Raw genomic sequence first — 19,279 nt, forward strand, 5'->3', positions numbered from 1 at the left:
GTGTGTGAAAATATTGATCTGCCTGCTCGCTACCATGGTTAGAGTTGAAGAAAGATGTTCTAGACGGCCGTTGCTACCGCGGATGATAGACAGAAATGGCCAAAAGTAGTAGCAGAACCTCTGTAATGCCACTGTATTACATTGAAATAGCAGCTATTTCTAGAGCTCATTCTCGTTACTCTCGAGCATGATCGAAGACAGATTTGATTTCAATAACGCCCGCGTAAACAAAAACATAATCTATTCGCTGATCTTCTACGCCCCATTTATGATAGCAATGGGTCGGGGGGCGACGATGCAGCGGAAACAAAACAGCTAGAGCCGGAGTCTTTTCAATCACCCGTTTCTCAAGAGGAAAAATAGTCTGCGGACCGACCCATCAGCAGAGGCAACGACGATAACTGTAGTACTATACAAACGGAACGATGATAATAACAATGTTATCAATATGAATACTTTATAGAATAAATCATAAATTAAAAACATAAAAAGAAACTGGTCATAAATTTAGTTTTTTTTTATTGGTAAAATAAACCTCATGTTTCTGCTGAATCATATTGTTTGCTTCATGCTCTCGGTGCAATAGAAAAATAGGTCTATTTGATAATTATATACAACTTCCATTTTTTGTAAGAAAGGTTGCGTTTATGTATCGGATGTGTTTATGATACATGGTCGCAGAAAATATTCTTATGTATTTTCGTTTTCACAGAAACTTAACCGAAAGGTACAAGATTAATAATCTTAGGCCTTTCTACAGTTCTGTTTTTCTGTTTCGAATACATATCTTCGGCGCCAGTATCGGTGTGACGTTTTGCCTTCGTTCAAACGCTCGCAGCGTTTTCCCGTTGGTAAAATTTTCTAAATAGTCTTCTTCATGCCCGGTCATGAGATGCTTTCTAGATGAACGCTACGAACGAACGTTTCTTTACCTACCCCCAACACATCTTGCTGTTACTAAGCAGGAGGATAGCTACAATCATCCTCAGTACTAACGGCAGCATCAACGTTCGTCGGACAAATTTGGTCACGTAACTGATAAACGTGATATAGTTACAAGAGCTAAACTTGTCTTTCTTTAGTGAGTACCTGTTATGGAAGTGCGTTTCAAATAATAGTAGTGATCTTAAAGGAATCGATTTGTTAAAGACAGCTTGACTTGTAACATACACAATAGTGATTTAAAGGCGCTGAATCTGCCTGTTTTGTCAGCACGAGGTCTTCTGTCCAGGCGTTATAACACACTATTACTGAACTAGCACAATGGAAGTTTGAATTTAATATTACTATATATAATATTACTATATATATATAATAATGCGGGCATCATTGGCCGTAATGTTAGGTAACCCTGTGTGAATATCACTAAACGTTCTTGCTGTAATTAAGAACCATAGACAACCATTGTCTAAACTGAATTGCCGCTTCAGGTAAAGACACCGGTCGGCATTGTTAATATTTAGCCCCATTCCCTTGCTGTCTTTCTACGATTTCTTCATTCTTATTATTCTACGCGGTAGTAATAATCTACAGATCGCCAGACAGGCGTACGTACTAAAAGTGGCCGCTCAAAGTACCAACTGACTGGATTAAAAGGGCCAGTCCGTCATTAAACGTAACCCGTTACGTGACAGTACCCATCATAATGTCCTTCTATGATGAGACACCCCTCGAGAGTGTTTTTCCTCGTTCTATGAATAGGCCTCCAGGCAGATGACAAACGAACGTTCAATGCACAAACGACGACAAGAGCTATGGCGCCGCTGCTGCTGCTGCTGCTCGTGTTGACACGACAGCTGTTCCATTGCGTCCAATAACTCTATTGTCACCAAACGCTGGAGCTATCGGAAAATGAATCTTCGGTAGATAATGAAGGGATTGCTGCAAGGTGTTGCCAGCGTTGCATGTCCTTTATCATCCACTTTTTCCTATTGTAGTAACACTACATTTGCAGCCGAGCGTCCCATGGTCCAAAGCTGCTCCAGTCATAGATTCTAGGATAGTCATAAGACCATTTTGCCAACGGCTTTCATTGAAATACGTCCCACTGCCTATCACCAAATGACGCTGCGATCTATTTCGTTTTGAATACAACAAAGGTTACAGCGTAGGTTAGCTGCAAGGAGATTTTTCAAAAATGACTCTCACGACAATTTTGAAAAAAAAAAATAAATTGTATAGCAAAGAACTATTGACATAAATAATTATCTTAAAATATAATTGACTTACGACAACCAACTTATATAGAGTACTCCAGAACTTCGTTTGGTGTCGTTAAATTATTTTTTTCTGTTTTTCATACACCGTTTCCACCTCCTCCTGTGCAGCCTTGTATGTGAACAGCACCGTCACCTGGTGATGATAAAACAGGGTAAAAAGAGATTTTTTTTAAATTTTACAGTGACAACAAGCGAAACCCCGCGCGTTTCCTGAGAGGTTAACGTCTTTCGCCCACTTATTTGTTAATAAATCAGAAAAAAATTGCACAGGAGGCACATGGCTGTCTGACAGGACATGTTTCTGCGGCTGTAAACAAGAGGTACCGCTTTTGCTCGTGTATTGAAAGTGCTGTCGCTGCGTTGCTAGGGGCGACCGTTCAAAGTCTCCGAAACTAAAAGTTACCTGGTAGAATACGTGTAATGACGGTTGCCTTAGATTCAAAAGAGAAGAATACGAAAGAAGAGACAAGCGATAAAGAACAACGAGTAGATTTATTTTGCTTTTGGTGCAGTGTCGAGAAGAAAAGGGACGAAGAAAGATCTACTCAGGCGTGGCTGTTGCTGGCCGGCCGGCCGACCGACCGACCGCCGACCGGCTGGCTGGCGGTGGGCAAGCACACGCTACTGGAATGGTCCTTGTCGTCAGAGAGCTTTTCTGACGCTTTCTGGCGTTCTGTCGTCTGTCAATGCGATCCGGCAACAATATCTCTAGACTTTGGATATAAAGCGACATTTCGAAGTCGTATTGCTGGCAAATAACAAAACAGCACAAAGGAGGAATCCCTAGGTGATATCTACAAATCTCATGACTAAAGGGTTCGTAGCGAACAGGGTGTCGGTGGTAAAAGTAGAATGATAAGCGAATGTTGTAAGGATAACCCGGCGAGAAGAATAATTAAAACGCCACTATACTCATTAGTTTAGCAGGGTGGAAACGAGTATGCGTGTCTGCGCTCAAAGAGTAAAAGATGCCAACGAAACCGATCGAACAAATAAAGAGGTACCTAGCCTCCTTTACAAGCAGCGCTTGCTAGATACGTGTTCTATATTTCATCATACACGTCTCTCACCCTCCCGCTTTTCTATAGGCGTTTGCTCGTTATTTCAACATTGTAGTCCGCTTTAGCGCAATACGTTTTTTAGTTCTAATATATATTATATATGGACTGTGCAGTGTTGAGAAATAGTGCGAACCTAAGTAAGAGATACCCTATTTCTCTATGTGTTTTATACTTTTGCGCGCGTACCAACTTGATTTCCCAGTGACTCTGGCCGACGTAGACGTTTTCGTAAGTCTAAACATAAAGAAAAAAACTAATGGATACAAACACTATGACTGTTGCATTTTCTACGCAAACGAGTCAGGAATCTATATTTAGTCGTTTGTTTTTTGCTACGTAACATCATACGTACATAAATGTTCGACGATAAAAAAGCAAGACACTTACTCAGTGCAGGGAAGCGGTTTCGGCTGGAAAAGCATGTGCTTGGCAAAACTAGCCAGCGTTCTCGCTTCCGGTGCTCCATTCACTAAAGAAATGGTCGTCGACGACGCCGCCGCCGCCGCCGCCGCCGCCGCCGCCGCCGCCGCCACCACCGTCGCCGCCGCCGCCACCACCGTCGCTGCTGTCGCTACACCCAGCCAGCACCAGCACGAGCAGCAGCGGCTGGAGGCTAGACGGGGCCTTCATATTTGATCTGGCCAATCTGGTTCCGACCAGCGAACGGTTTTCCAATATTACCATAGTGTTATTTGAAAAAGCCGGCAGGGAAGAAAGACCTTTTGTCAGTTGCTTCGTCCAGTGTGTGACTGGGAGGCACCCGTTTGGGTCTGTCGGAGAAAGTCGAGGCTGACTCCAGCGCAGCCCGACCCAACGTGCTGCTCTAGATTGATCATTATTACATTTAATCTTAGTAGTATTATAAATGTGTGCGTCCCGTTTACGTATGTAAAATTGTGCTTGGGTTGGTACAAAATTGTTTTCAGTGTACTATCGCTCTGCGACGACCTACAGGGTGTTTGTGCTAGCATTTGAATAGGTAACTGTAAATGTGAGATCGAGTTAAGTAAACCGTAGGAACAATCTATTTCTCGCAATTACGTGTAACAGCGCTTACAGGTAGGTAATATAAGAGTGGCAATACAAAGGCAATCGTAATCAGTGCCGAAGACCGTTACAAGGAACTGTCCCACTACAACTGTTGTTAAAGTTAAATATATTTAACCATGTAAAAGCAAAATGGATACGCGTCAGATGATCAACATCACAGTTAAGCCCATCATCGAGCTATTAGGATAGCATAAATCGACAGTGACGGCGCTCACGGCTACATGGACGCGGCTTTAGGACCACACTAGAAATTTGACGGATTTACGCTTCATTCGCTAGTCGCTGCTGTGAATTTTAATGGTCAGTTCTGAATCGCTGCTACTGGGATCGTCGTCGTTACCACGTTCGGCCGAGACCTTCCTTCCCTTTAAGTTGCGATAACGTGAGACACATTTGCTGATGTTTGATCCACGCCGAATGCATGCTTTAAGTGTTCATAAAGCATACGCTGTGTACGCGGTCTAATGGCTAACCTAGTGAAGAGAACGCGGAAATACTAGACGTCTCACGTCGCTACTACCAGACCAGCTCCAGCAACGGTCGTGTTCAGCCGGTAAAACCATTATCGTGTCACCGAAATATTGCCATCATCCATCCCTAGGCGATTGAACGATCTGCTAGCGATTTGTATCTTGTACGAATACCTTCGTAAACAAAAGGCTGAAATGACACAAGTTCACCGTCGTAAATGGCCCCCACTACAGTTTCCCCCATACTAATCAAGGAGGACGACGCTGCTGAGCGCCGCATGACGGAGAGAGATTGAGGGAAGACAAACACCGCTTACTGCAAAATCTGATCACTGCTGAAAGGGATTTATCTTTATGCGTAGATATCGAGTCAAAACCAAGAATTCAAGGAACGCTCAGAGAATGATTATTATTACTATTATATTATCAAAAAGCGTTCGCAACGTGGAGAAAGACCATGCTATTGACGGGCCGAGTACTGGACAAATGTTTGCATCACACATGCGCCTTAATCAGGCCCATACTGCCCAATTTCTCCTCAGCTGATACCAGCATCCTGTCAAACATATTTCTACGAACGAGTACACGACATAGTTTCTTGTCATTTAAAGCAAATCTTACCAGACCGGTGTCGGAATTAATACAAGACCCTAATGAATTGAATTGTTAATAGAACGAAACTAAAATGCAAACATTAGGTGTGCAGAACAGGTCTCGTGCGTACATGCTAACCCACTATCGTACCAGATATACCACTGGCAGCGATGAATTGGCAGCATAGATACAGCACGGAATTTTCAATGTAGTTTCAAGGACTAATGTTCTCATGATGATAAAAAGCTACGATATTCTTCAGGTTTCTTTAATATAATATATCTGGAAGCTAGCAGCTCCTTGAATCCTTACGCTTAGTCTAAATAGACCTTTGTAACAATCGGTTGCAAGAATCGGAAACTGAGCCTAAAAACGACTAAGCCTTTCGCGTTCATTGACTAGTCAGGGTGAAGCAATGAACTTGCGACGAGACAAGTCTGCTCCAGCACATTTTATACAGAAAAACAGACGACTCCACATGGATATGTGATTATAATAATTATTATTATTACGGCGTACTCATGTGAGCAACTCAAAAGTAGAGACCGTATTGATATAACTATTGAATTGCTACAGAGGAACTACCCTAACTCGTTATTTGGTCCTTACGATAAAACATCTTAATTTTGAAGACCTATAAGATGCTACTGCACTGTTGTGGGAGGTCGCTTTTTCCTAGACTGTGTGAAAATTTACCAATATAACTCCATCATTTTATTATATGTGGAATGCATGTCAATCGTCTTCTTTATGTAGTCCCTCTGCGTGGATTTTCAGCACGTTTACCGCAAGAATGTTTCACAGGATGGGATACACGCATACACGTTTATAGACCGACAGGCAGATAGGCGCACGCTAACGTACGTATGTACGTGCGTACGTACGTACATATCCAGACGAATAATATTTTACTTTTTCTTGAGTTGTTTCGAGGTGGCATACAGAATATTCCGTTATGATTATAATAGATGATTATTTCCTGTTTGCACAGACGCAGCGAGGGCCGCGACCATTACAAGCAGCCATCAGTTGATCCTGTTACTGTTTTCGGAGTCCGGCGCTCATGGTCCCATAAACACGTAGGGAGCACAGACCACCGGCCCTATTCTATTCTTCATTCATTCTCTACTCACCCGTGGCATGCTATGTCCGCCTGGGGATTCTCTGCCGTTCGTATAATCGGGCAACGGCGGTGGCTGGCGTTTCGCTTTGGTCGACCCTAGCAGTGGTAGTAATCGGGGGTCTTGACGATAAGCAACCCCTGATTTTCTCAATATTCTCAACACTCCACAATCGACTGAGACGAGCGTCGGTCAGTAACCGGCGTAGCTGTTGGCCGCTTTCGTCATCAGCAATCGCTCCTGGTACTCATGTGATATTGTCTTGTTTCCCTCACGAGAAGATACTCAGCCAGGGGCGAAAGGACGAATCATCGTTGGGAGCAGTTGGTGTTTATTTATAACGCTTCCTTGTGGCTGGCGATAGTAGTGGTAGAGACTGCTTCTCGGCCAATACCAAAGTGTGTTAATCGAGGACCTAATAAAGTCGGTGGCCTACAAAAGCACTATATGTTTATAGCGGTGACATGACACCGAACGCAGCAGACGAAAGAAAAAGTATACACAATGCAACCATAATGGTAATAGCAATTATCGTGCTACTAGAATTTTGACGAAGATAACGTTAACAATAGTTGCTAGCAGTACACATACAATTACCGATCGTTTACATCGACTTGTTACTTTATGTTATACTTAGATCTCTCGTCCCATTGCCGATTAATACTTTTTTTAGCGAAAAGTCCGAGACGTCCTTCCTGCAAACTTCCCTGTTGTGGTTGATTGACCTGGCGGGATCACTTCTTCTTGGTTTACAATCGGTAAGTGAATACCTCATGGCGCGCCGCCGCACGAACTATATATACACACATATGCTTGTTCGTGAGGAACTGCAGTTTGGCTGAAGGTCCGAACCCGCATCGCCTATTTTTTCATGAAGGTTTTCATCTCACAATGGACTAACTAGCAATGGTAATGACAACGTCTATAGACGCCCGTCGGTTCGCCTAGTGGTACTGGCAATTACTGGCTTTGTAAGCACTACAATATCTGTGAACTGTAATTGTAAGATTGAATCACGAATTTGGCCCCACGTCCCAATCAAAGGGGACCATTGTCACGTTATCATCCCAACTGCCCAGTCGCTACTATTCAGCTGGGATTGTCGTCACTATTGGAGCATACCTGAACCGTACACACAATGAATATCACTATTATTAAGGTCATTATGTTATATTCTAGTTAACTTCGGGGCTATCGGAATATACGGTGATTCTGGATCGGTCTCTGTGCTCCATAACCCTACGTTCGTTTCCAACGTCCGCCTGGATGGGTGGCTAACAACTCTATTGTATGAACTGCTGTTACTGCTGGCAAATACTAAGCGGCATGCAGCTTTCCCTGTCGATAGGCGCCCATTAATTTTTACTGTCGGAGAAGCAGCCATCGCAGAAGTTTACCCGATGCCGACTGGCCGACCATCGGCTTCTGTAGTCGCATTGGCTTGATTTGACTCAACTTAAGTAACATTGCGATGATGATTGAGTTTTCAACGCGTACAGATAGATATCACTCTTGACCCGCAGATCGTTATCGGGGCGCCATAGACAAGGTGACCGTCCCCACCCACGTGTAGAGGGCGCATCGTCTGGCCTGGCTCATTCGTATGACTGCGTGATACAATAACGTAAAACGACGCCTTCCAATATTATATCAAACCAGGAAAAATATATCACAGTACTATCATGTACTGTTGGAATACGAGCGAATATTATCTAATGGTAGCTGGCAGCAACGACCGCTGTGCTGGAGAAATCTAGCCTTTCAGCTGACGAGACAATCCGGACATCTTTCCGGTTACACTTTTATCTCTGTATTAAACCTTACTGCAACGACATCGTACTTTGAAACGACAGGCCATAGTTCCTATGAAATGACGGATACGGCATCGACAGGAGCGCTTGCCTGGATTTATTTTTGAAATGTATAATAAATAGGCGAAAAAATAAACGAATTGGGCGGCGAGTGATAGCGGATGTCATTTGGTATCTACTATCCATGTCAGTGCTTTGCCGACGTAAAACATCGAGTGAAGCTTCGGCAACGTAAACGAACGTCTACAAATGCTGCGTTGATCAACACCGTAAACCAAAATTGTCTATTCGTATCGTACGTTAACTTCATTCCTAGTACCTAGATATAGCCGCAAGCCGTTCTTCTAAAATAGGAAAACAAACGTATGCTAAAATAGTAAATTTGTTGAAACGTTCAACGTTTACATCGTGCACATAGATCCCGAATAGATACCCATATGTATACTTTAACTAAATGTACTAAAGAGTAACAAAGGCCTACAGCCAAGTCTTCGCGATGGTACTTGCTGCTAACCTACGTTGAAGAGCTGCACAACGCCTCCGCATCACGTCATTACGAGAAAAGCTATGGGTCAGTATCTTATTAGCGCAGTTACGCTAAGCAGAGTCTGTCGATCCGTCATTTTCAACTGCATTTGTTTTCAATCAATAAAGTTCGAAGATCGCTTTTTCTTAGCGTGGCGTATTGTGAACGTTTTTTTTTTTGTTTTTAACACTTGCGTCAGATACAGCTTCATTCTATCACTTTATTGCAGCAAAGTCAACTGAAATAAAATACAATAGCAACATAATATTACGATTTATAAATGACTTTTATCGTTCTACATTTGTTCGTTGACACACCATGAGCGGCGTATCTGCATAATAGGTGAAGCTTTTGTGCCGCTTTGCAAGTCTACTATCGTCATCAGACGAACGTCTGCGGGAAGCGATAGCTGGGAGAAATCTTTACTCAAGAAGAATACCATACAGTTACCTTTTGTTGCTGCCGTTGTTGCAAGCAACGTTGCGATGATTTCAAACATATTATCACAGGCCACATCACGGGATCCTGTGCGAGCTAATATTAAATTGGTTCGTCATTTTTGATCGTGTCATATTTTTTAGCTTGCCATACTATTGGCAATAGTTATTGCCACTATGGATCGTTGTACCTGAGGCAAGCCACACTTGGTCACACCTAACTCGAAGAGACAACGAAGCATGACGTATAGTCAGGAGGAACACGCTATAACAATCACGAGCATAATAGTGAGAAAAATAACAATGATAGTGTTGTAGCAGTATCGTAAAATAGACAGTTCATCGCTTCAGAGGGCAAGGCTTCTTAAGCACTCCCGTCTTCCCCCATCACGCGCCCGCCCCAGCGCAAGCACCGTCAAAAAGGAAATAAAATGATGTTTCGGGCCGCTCAGACACGTTCTGGCTGTTTGAGCTGGAATGTTGCTGAGCGATGCTGCTGGCGCGGTAAAATCGCTACCCAACTGCGGTAGCTTTTCCGACGCCTTCCGTATAACTCCGTAGCCAGAGTCAAAGATAGGTTAGGGTGGCGTCTGGCCTTTAAGAGGTTGTCCAGCTGTCGGGCTCTACCTCCGAACCCCCTCTAACGGCAATCAGCTGATGTCAACAATAGCCGAAGTCTTTGTCGTTGTCCCTACACGGACGTGTACCTGTCTATGTGTGTACAAGAAAAACTTGGAGTCGAATCGGCGTTTCGATGTCACTAATTTTATATGCCCGTATATACTTCGATTGTGAGTAATGTCTAACACACGCAGCTACTTTACGCTAGGCCGCTGGTAATTCTGACGTTGCAACACTGTTCACGTGTACTCTCTCCTCCTCACGAGAGTCAGGCAACATTGGGTCTCGGGACGTGGGTGCTTAAGCAGTACTTGTTTAGCGGCATTCCGGGTAATGCTATGTCACCGAACGACAAAACCGGCCATCGTCATCGTAGCAACCGCACCGTGTAAATGAGCGTTATAGCGGTTACGACTGACTGAGTAGGTAAACCAGATCAGGTGTTGCTGCAGTCAATGTGACTGCTCCGACGCTTGCCCGGTTTGTTGTCATCGTCGGCGACTGCTAAGTTTCGGTAGAGACTAGCGGTGACGACGTCGCCCTCGCGCTGGTGACGGTTGTGTGCCGATGTTAAACAATTCGGACGTAATGACAAACTGCGAAACGACCGACTTTGCAGATCAACAAATGGTCCAAGTGAGTAAGTGATATCGTTAGGCCAATCCATACACCTATTTACTGTGTACGTACTTAAGTCATTGCAGAGGTAGCTCTAGCGACAAATCGAGTGACGGCCATTGGACCATTGTTGGGAAATATTGTGTGTGGTGTTTATAATATGTAATGATCTGATTAAAAAAATTATCGCATCTGGCACTTAGGGTAATGAGGCAAGTTGTACTGTTAAAGCTGTGCTGTTTCGGTAGGAGAAGCTGACTTTCATCTTGCGCTGGATGCGTACCGTAAGGTGTTTAGTTTTTAGCGCAATCGATGCGGCAGTGACTTTTGTCCTACGAGTACGGTTTGCCTAAATCGGCAAAACTAGGAACCAGTCGGATCGTTTAGCGGTAACTTTACTTACCACAGGTCAATTCGTTTTTTTCGCACCGCTTTATTGGATACGCGTCTGCGGATTTCGCCTGTGTTGTTGGCGAAGCAGCATCGCGCAAAAACGGGGCTTTACAGATTAGGCTAAACAGCTCTACAGGGAAAAACGGACGAGTAAGCATCCCTTTTACAATTCTCGAAAAACTAATTCAGATCAAGATATTAACCAAATCAATTCTGTCAAGTTATGAAAATATCTCATATGGAATAGATAAACATCTATCCTATCTTCCTATCTATTTTCCTAGTTGACAACAATGCACGAAAGCCTATCGTAATACTAGAGATGAAAGATATAGCAACGCATCGGGATCATCTAAGCCGGGCCCTCGGCAGTGCACGAACCGGGTTCGATTCTAGAAACACTGTACTAGTGAAACAGGCGGAAATCTCTCTCAGTAATTAGGTGGCACTACCGGAAGAATCTACCATTGTTTTTATTTACCAGTAGCAGCTTCCTTTGTGTCTATGGCACGTGTCATTGACAATATGAAATGAAAATAAATTTGTGCTCAAAGAGCTACATATACGCGGATGCACTGATGTTGCATTGTTTCACTACAATTCAGAAGCTGTTGGTGCAGCCATCACAACGCTGCTTCCTCTATAACCATGTGCCACATTCGATACTACCACATCCCTTCTACGAGCAGCACTGCTGCTCCTAGAAGAGATGTGTTAAGAGAAGAGATGTTGTTGAAACAAGAAAAAGTCACTAGCTGATTTTAGCTACACCGATCTATCTAAGCACCATTACGGTCTCGTGCAGCCGGGCCTTGATGGATGAAAATGATTTTAGCTCCAACAGAACCGCGCTCAACCAATCGGCACTGAGAGGTCCTCTTACGGCCTTCTTCAGCACTGTTTTCATTTCGACGTAACGAGTAGGACCTCACTATGAGTCGCTAGTGGGTTGAATTAGTCGACAACATAATGAATTAAAAAGTCATTGCCTTAAGCCGCTATACCGTTGTCGTCGTACGAAATAGCCACTATGAACCGTGCTGGGAAATTGTGAACGTGTCTGCGATGTTGAAATAACAATCTAAAATGCTCATGACCAGAGTACTGCAATGATATTTCTGTGTTTTGCAGAACTCTGCTCAAGGGCCATCCGCTAACGATGGGCCCCGCTTTAAACGGTGAACACCAGAAGACCAATTGGACTATTGGGCTAATAAATGCATCGCTCGGAAAATACCTAACGGCCGAATCGTTCGGCTTCAAGGTGAACGCAAATGGAGTCGCGCTTAAAAAGAAACAACTCTGGACACTCGAGGCTTATGGAGAGGATGAGGCCATTTGCCTTAGGAGCAACCTCGGACGGTAGGCCGAATTTCCAACTAATAGAATCACCTTAGGACTAATAGCGATCATAGAGCAATTCTATTTCTTTCGACTTCGCGAAGAAGATACGTTGTAGAATTCGTTGTGCAAATAAGTGTAAAGTATGTCTTATTTGGAGATGTCTAAAATGATCTTAAATTTAGCAGACTATCTAGACTAAAATAACCTCATAGAAGAATTTAGATATCATCGTTTATTAAGAAGCTCTAGGTGACCTGAAGTCAATTCTGTTTTATGTCAAGAAATTTTTCTCCGAGTTCGAATATGCAGTGCTTTGTAATGATACAAGTTCCAGGCTCTTGAATTTCACGTTAGCATAGCCTGACCTATTTCTAGCAAACCGAGTTAAAGGCAGAGTCCTCCGCAATCAAATAAGGCCAAGAGAAGGACAATGAATGCAAAGATTTCTTTGCCCGTGCGTAGCTAATCTAATATCCTATAGAATTTGTTTCAATAGTATAATGCTTTAAAGCGGGCAGATTCAGCGACAGTAAGACTAATTATAACAGCAACCGCTAACATAGAAGTGGCACTATTTCAATCATCTGGCGCATTATTATTGCGCCCACTAGGTAACGTGTTAGTAACGATACGCGAGTGTCTGCAAGTGTTCACAGGTGCGGGATAATTGGATTGTAATGATATCCTACTTGTCCTTGTAGGTATCTCGCTGTGGATCAGTTTGGCAATGTTACCTGTGACAGCGAAGACAAGGACATCGGTGCCAAATTTACCATTAGCATGACTGGAGATGCAAAAGGTCAGTGGGCACTCAAAAACGAGAATCGCGGTTACTTCCTTGGTGCCAGCGGGGACCAGCTGATCTGCAACACCAAGGCGCCCTCAAGCGCCGAACTGTGGACAGTGCATCTTGCTGCTAGGCCCCAGGTAGGCGTAGGCAATGCGTCACCGTAGGAGTTTCTTGTTCCTCAAATCGCTATCTTGTTATCGTGCGAATATCAGAATACATCTCAAAAACCTATGTTTAATATCACGTAAATGCTAGGTTCAGAAAGAATCGATAGGGGTTGCTGCCTTCCTTTGTGATATTTTTTCTAGCTGTTTGATTATTGTTGAATTGCTACTGTTAACTTGAAGACTTGTGCTTCCTATTTATTTAATCTAATGTAGGTGACGATCAAATCAGTTGGTCGCCGTAGGTTCGCCCGGCTTTCCGAGGCGCAGGACGAAATTCAGGTCGATGCGACCACACCTTGGGGTGAGAACACGCTCTTCACGCTCGAGTTCCGAGATGGCAAATATGCTGTTCATACTGGCAATAACAAATATCTGTCGCCTGATGGTAAACTGCTAGCCAAATGCGAGGCCTGCTGTCTTTTTGCCGTCGAGTTTCATGGAGGTTTCCTGGCGTTGAAAGATGCCAATATGGGTTATCTGTCGCCTACCGGTAGCCGCGCCGTTATTAGGTCCCGCAGCAACACCGTCACCCGTGACGAGCTCTTTTCGCTAGAAGACTCCGTGCCTCAGGTAAGTACTACGAAATGACCGATATTAGCTCTGGGAAAAAGTTATGAAACAGTTTTTACGTAGGATGAACCGGTACATATTGAATGAAGGCTCACATAAGACATTGAGATCCATCGTTTGAAGAGGTTGCGATATCTACGTCATTCGCTAACTTCCTATTGACTCGAGACAGAATTTCACACACGAAGAGTCATAATCACTCCTTTCTGATCTGGACTGTCGTAATAGAAATGTTGTTGTGTTCAAGAATCGCCGCGCATATGAAGGGCCTTTCAACCAAGTTTCAACAATACGATAATGTCAACGTAGTTCTAATACAGTCGCTACTAATAAACTATTATAATTCCTACAATTTAATAGGAGCTAGCTGTTTTTTTTTTGGAGAGCAGTGGCATAGACTGACGCACTACGTATGAATATGCTTTGAGTAATAACTAGTTAAAGACTGAGCATCGTAGATCTGCGCCAGCTCTTCGAATAGCGCGGTTCTGCGGTCGGGTCAATGAATGCTTGTGAATTGATACCCAGTTTTTGATGACAACAAAAACGTTGTTACTCCTGCTACTGAAATTGCTGATCTCATGTACAGCGATGACCTAGCTAGTTTTTGTTAGGAGCTGCTGAGTCACGACGAACAAAAGAGCCATTGTCCGCTAACAGTAGCAGCATCATGATGTCGTTGCTATCGCTGGACTGTTGTCATTTCGTGAAGCAACAAAAGTGGGCAAGATACCTGCACTGAACAAAGCCAGAACCATTGAACGCCTCGTTCTCGGAGCTAAATGATGATTGGGTTTTTGTTCGTGCTCGACAACACACAGTACAAATCTGCCATTTAGTTATCGTGCGTAAGAAAAAGACTAAGTGCTATTACAGACGTTGCTTCTTTAGTCATTTGACGTTTGTCGAAAGACGCACAAAGCTTAGCGTTTTATGGGCATACGGTAGATCAGGTAACAACTCAACGACTGGCTACGAATGGTATTTGGGGTTGACCGACGTCGACGTGGTACCGTTAATACAAAGCTGACTACCAGAAAAATGATGTCGCCGAATAGAAGAGCCGACCAATTTTACCATAGAGCGAACAGATTACGGCGTTAAAAAGTAAGGACTCTTCATAAGCTCTAATCTAAAAGGAGGATGATTGGCACAAAGTTTTTCGATACGTGCCCGATTGAGCAATATATAATAAATAAAAAAAAAAAACATAATAAAGCAGTCCCGTTGTCCTATTTAAATTCTGAAGGCCACTTGATGATTTGTGTATCGCCGCATGAGTGCGCTGATTTGGTTGACGATGGCGTTACACAGTGGTCTCTACAGTGGAACACAGTGGAATCTTCGCCAATTACAGCTGATCGTCACAAAAGCAACAGTCGATGGAGGAAAATTATCAGGATGCTTTTCTGCCATTTCGATGACCTGACCCATCAAGTGGTTTGTTGTCGAGCATTTTTAAATGATTTAGCCGGTAGATTAAAAATATTTTGCCAATTTCCGTCGGGATTAATTAGAACGTCAGCGTAATTAAAAAAAAAAAAAAAAAAAACAACTATCGAATTCATTGTTGTTCATAGGTCGATTTTGGCAACTTCACGTGATGAAATCAACGCCTCTTGTATTTACCGTTATATTTGTCGTAATAATTTCACCAGGCTTCGTTCGTTGCGGCCCTGAACGGAAAGTTCGTTTCGGTAAAGCAGGGTGTCGACCTGACAGCGAACCAGGACGAAATCTCGGACCATGAGACGTTCCAGCTCGAGTTCGATAAGGCCACCCAGCGTTGGTTGATCCGTACGATGCAGGACAAGTATTGGACCCTTGAGCCAACTGGCGGTATCCAGGCGAGCGGGGAGCGCGCCTCTAGCAATGCACTGTTCCGACTTGATTGGCAGACCGATGGTAGTGTAAGCTTTATTGCCAACAATGGAAAGCTTCTGGCCATTAAGAAGTCCGGTCACCTGTACGCCAATGCCGACTCGGCGCAGGATGAGAACGTCAAATTTTATTTCTTCCTCATTAGCCGGTAAGTATGTATGTATGTAGTCCGTCTGATTAGTTTTAAATGATAATAATCCAAAGACAATTGATCAATTTCTCCCAAATTTATCAAATAGAACATTTGAGACATATGATAAGAAATGCGTGACCTTTATATAATTCTAGGCCAATGTTGGTACTCAAGTGTGACCAGGGCTTCGTTGGCTTCAAGAGTAACTCTAGTGCTAAGCTTGAGTGTAACAAGGGCTCGTACGAGACAATCCTTGTAGAACGAGGAGAGAAGGGTGTCGTATACTTTAAAGGTAGGCTTCTGCTTGAACACCGGTTCACTAAAATGCTTATATTTATATAATGTGGTCTTTTAAGACAAGAATCATCGTCCTAAGGTCTTCGCGAAGTTCACACTTTTCATAGTTGAGTATTTCGGGGACACTGACTGCTTGAAAGCAGTTGTAGATCTAATTCTATTTTATCCATGAACTTTTAGCACAGCTAGCTCAAAAATATTTTTTATTAATGATCCATGATAGCTTATCATTTAGGCTATAATAGGGAATGGTGATATTATCGTTCTTTGAATCTGTATCTTTAAATGTGCACATATAATGTATGAGTTGTCCATCTGACAATGCAGTGGATATACGTTCTGTCGTTGTCGCTATTAAAAACAGGAACAAGCGATGCTTACTGGAGTGTGGCTGATGACGGGAGCATTACCGTGGACTCGGAATCACGTAGCGAAGGATTCACGTTCGAGCTCCGCGAGCCATCTCGTTTGGCCATCAAGCTTGCCTCAACCGGATGTTACGTTATAGCTGAGAAAAATGGGCTGTTCAAAGTTGGAGGACCCGACCCCGCTAAGGCCACCCTGTGGGAATACTAATTTCAATAAATAGACATTTACACCACTGAAACGAATTGGCTGGCTCTAGCGGAGCAGGAGCACCAGCAGGGATAAGGGCGAAGGGCAGGAACAGCATTAAACTTGCCGGAATCAACGATTTCTGGAGAAGTACGCGGTTCATATAAACTGACTTGAGCAGATACTGAGCCACTTCTATTAGATCCGGAATATTTTTTCTTTAAATCCGTGAGGCACTAATTATATCGCAATATAAACACACACCTATTCGTGCCTAAGTTGGCCTTGCCCCTATTAAGAGTTACTAGACCTATCGAAAGTTTTCATTCATATCTAACCTTCAGTATTGGCTGAAGGCACTGTGTCAACTCATTGCCGCTGTATAACTGCCCATGGAATAGCTAAAAAAGTATTTTTTCTTAATAGAAGAAACCCGTGAAAAACGCATAACCATTCGCCTGGAAATATGATAGTTAATGGTTTGCTGATAGAATTTTTTGAAGCTTGACCGAGACGCATAGGACCGCTGCAGACGATGTGTGTCTGACTGAGCCCTAGTTAGCGTACACCGTCTGCAGAGTACGTGATCCAGGAAAGTCGGCATACATACGGCAAACATAAGCCTGTTATGGCCGTGAAAAGGAATTGCAAATATACGGTTGCACGACGTCACCAACAATAACCTTAATTAGGTGTTCTGAAGCATACTTTATTTTAAAAACACCAAAAAAACGAGTGTCCTTAATTCATAAGCTGTTGATTAATGTCGATCGTGCTCTAAGGAATAAAACTGAAAATCTTACCTTATTACGGAAAAAAAAATTAACGCATTTCTTCCCTCGCCTAAGTGTATTGAAATATTATTATAACGATGTCTTTATTTCGACACCGATTCCCTTTAACGTTCAAACGAACATAGAAAAGGAACAGAATCTCCAAAATTGTCATAAGGGCTCGCCCAATAGAAAGATGTGAGCGTTTTTGTTTCATTAGATATACACTGAAAAGAAGAGATACGAAGAATGTTCACTGAAGATAGGCCTCGTCATTTGCGTGCTAATTATGCTAGTAGCAATGCTCATCGTATACTGAACATATCGCTTAACACTCAATGGCACACCCGCTAACTCTAGCTGCTTGACAATGAGTGCATATATACATACATACATACATACACAGCTTTCGAAGAAGATAGAACTACAATACACGTATGATAACTAATGTGAAAAGAAGAAGATCTATGAAAGGATCTACTGATGTTAAGCAAAAAGCGAGTTTCGCCGCATGGGCTATCCGCCCTCGTGGTTGAGGACTGAGCGTGGGATCCGTTATTGTGCTAAACTGACTGGTTTTCCTTTCTTCACTATTAATAAAACATGTTAATAATAAGTATTCACTTCTTTACTAAGCTGGCTACAGTATGTGTTCCGAATAGGCACCGCAATGCTTAAGTTAACAAAACCCAGTATTAACCAAAAGGGTATTATAATAACATTTGATTAATAACCGTTGATTTCACAGGACATCAATGAAATCGCGCAAAAGTCGGAGCTCTACATTGACCTATGTAAAACTGAGGAAGGTTGTTGGTTATTGAAATAGTACAAGGGGCATAAGGTTTATCATTGCACGCGGTTATCAAACTACAGGAATACCTAGATGCTACTTTAGCTCACATGGGTTGATCATGCAATTCGATGTCAGAACAGTATAAAAACAAAGCAAAGAATTTACATGGCCTAAAGTAGACGCCCGACTTAACGTATAATGGAATACAATCAGATGTAGGCTTGTCAGACAACAGCAAAGTATCTGCCGAAAAATCTCGACTTTCGGAAAATGCGTAGGGCCGGGAAAAATAAACCAAATACAAATATTTTTTTTAATCGAAACGGACGCAGAGTCCCGAGAAATCGATACCAAAAATATTTTACAATATGCCCACGAGAACAGAGCCATAGCGTAGTCGCTGGGTGGTTTGTCGAGAACCTGAACCAAACAAAAAAAAAGTCCTCGTCAATAACTGATGTAACGGAACGATTTTTATTTTCTGAGTGAATTCAAGGTTTTTTGTTATAACCGAGTTTGCGCTAAGAATCAGTGGAGTGACACTGCCTGTGGCTCAATCCAGGTATAAAGAGAGAAATAGTTCGTTACAGCACCGCGAAAAAGTAACAAAAAACAGAAAAACAAAATACTCGATAAAAATTTATCTGCTTTTTAATTTTGCCACATGATAATTATCTCCGCGAGTAAACATTTTTGCATGATGTTATTGATTGTATATAATTTTTTACAAATTGCATTATCGAACGTGACGAGGCTAATTTTAAAAGCAAAACAAAATAAAAAAGAAAAAGAAAATATGATAATGCTCATAAAATCAACAGACAATGCAAACCATGACATTTGTGACGTCGGTAAGTCAACAAGGGCTCTTTTTAAAAACATATAGCATTTAATAGGGGCGATCAATGGGGCTCGTATTGTTTGGGAAATACCTATAAGCCTATCTATTTTGTTTCATCACTCCCTCTTGGTATCATTCAACGAAGTAAAGATTAGTTAGACTCCTGGACCTCACTGTATGACAACGTTAAGAACAGTCGCTTTTATTGAGT

The 19,279-nt window shown here is 42.7% G+C and overlaps 1 protein-coding gene and 2 long non-coding RNA genes across 13 annotated transcripts in view; 1 reads left to right on the forward strand and 2 right to left on the reverse strand.

Moving 5' to 3' along the window:
- Positions 1–19,021, forward strand: part of sn (fascin domain-containing protein singed) — a 54,172-nt gene extending 35,151 nt beyond the window's left edge. For 4 of the 11 annotated variants that reach the window (XM_022847006.2, XM_022847000.2, XM_022846995.2 and 1 more), the window contains exons 2-7: positions 12,053–12,283; positions 12,967–13,192; positions 13,436–13,792; positions 15,451–15,821; positions 15,962–16,098; positions 16,468–19,021. In XM_022847006.2, coding sequence (XP_022702741.1) covers positions 12,081–12,283; positions 12,967–13,192; positions 13,436–13,792; positions 15,451–15,821; positions 15,962–16,098; positions 16,468–16,679 — 1,506 coding nt within the window. In that variant the 5' untranslated portion in view covers positions 12,053–12,080 and the 3' untranslated portion in view covers positions 16,680–19,021. Of the gene's footprint in view, positions 1–3,896; positions 4,340–7,188; positions 7,274–10,443; positions 10,551–10,594; positions 11,072–12,052; positions 12,284–12,966; positions 13,193–13,435; positions 13,793–15,450; positions 15,822–15,961; positions 16,099–16,467 lie in introns of those variants that run through there. The other 7 variants (XM_022847001.2, XM_086971573.1, XM_022847007.2 and 4 more) reach the window with 7 other exon arrangements.
- LOC111268191 (uncharacterized) lies at positions 2,693–3,763 on the reverse strand. The gene is made up of 2 exons (XR_002685063.1): positions 3,668–3,763; positions 2,693–2,967 (listed from the first exon to the last, which is right to left on the reverse strand). It is a non-coding gene; the product is annotated as an uncharacterized LOC111268191 (long non-coding RNA).
- On the reverse strand, positions 9,059–9,393 carry LOC111268192 (uncharacterized). Its single transcript, XR_015314097.1, has 2 exons — positions 9,303–9,393; positions 9,059–9,090 (listed from the first exon to the last, which is right to left on the reverse strand). It is a non-coding gene; the product is annotated as an uncharacterized LOC111268192 (long non-coding RNA).
- Positions 19,022–19,279: the final 258 nt, after the last annotated feature.

This window comes from Varroa jacobsoni, unplaced genomic scaffold (assembly GCF_002532875.2).
Source record: "Varroa jacobsoni isolate VJ856 unplaced genomic scaffold, vjacob_1.0 scaffold_1263, whole genome shotgun sequence".
Classification (NCBI taxonomy): Eukaryota; Metazoa; Arthropoda; class Arachnida; order Mesostigmata; family Varroidae; genus Varroa; species Varroa jacobsoni.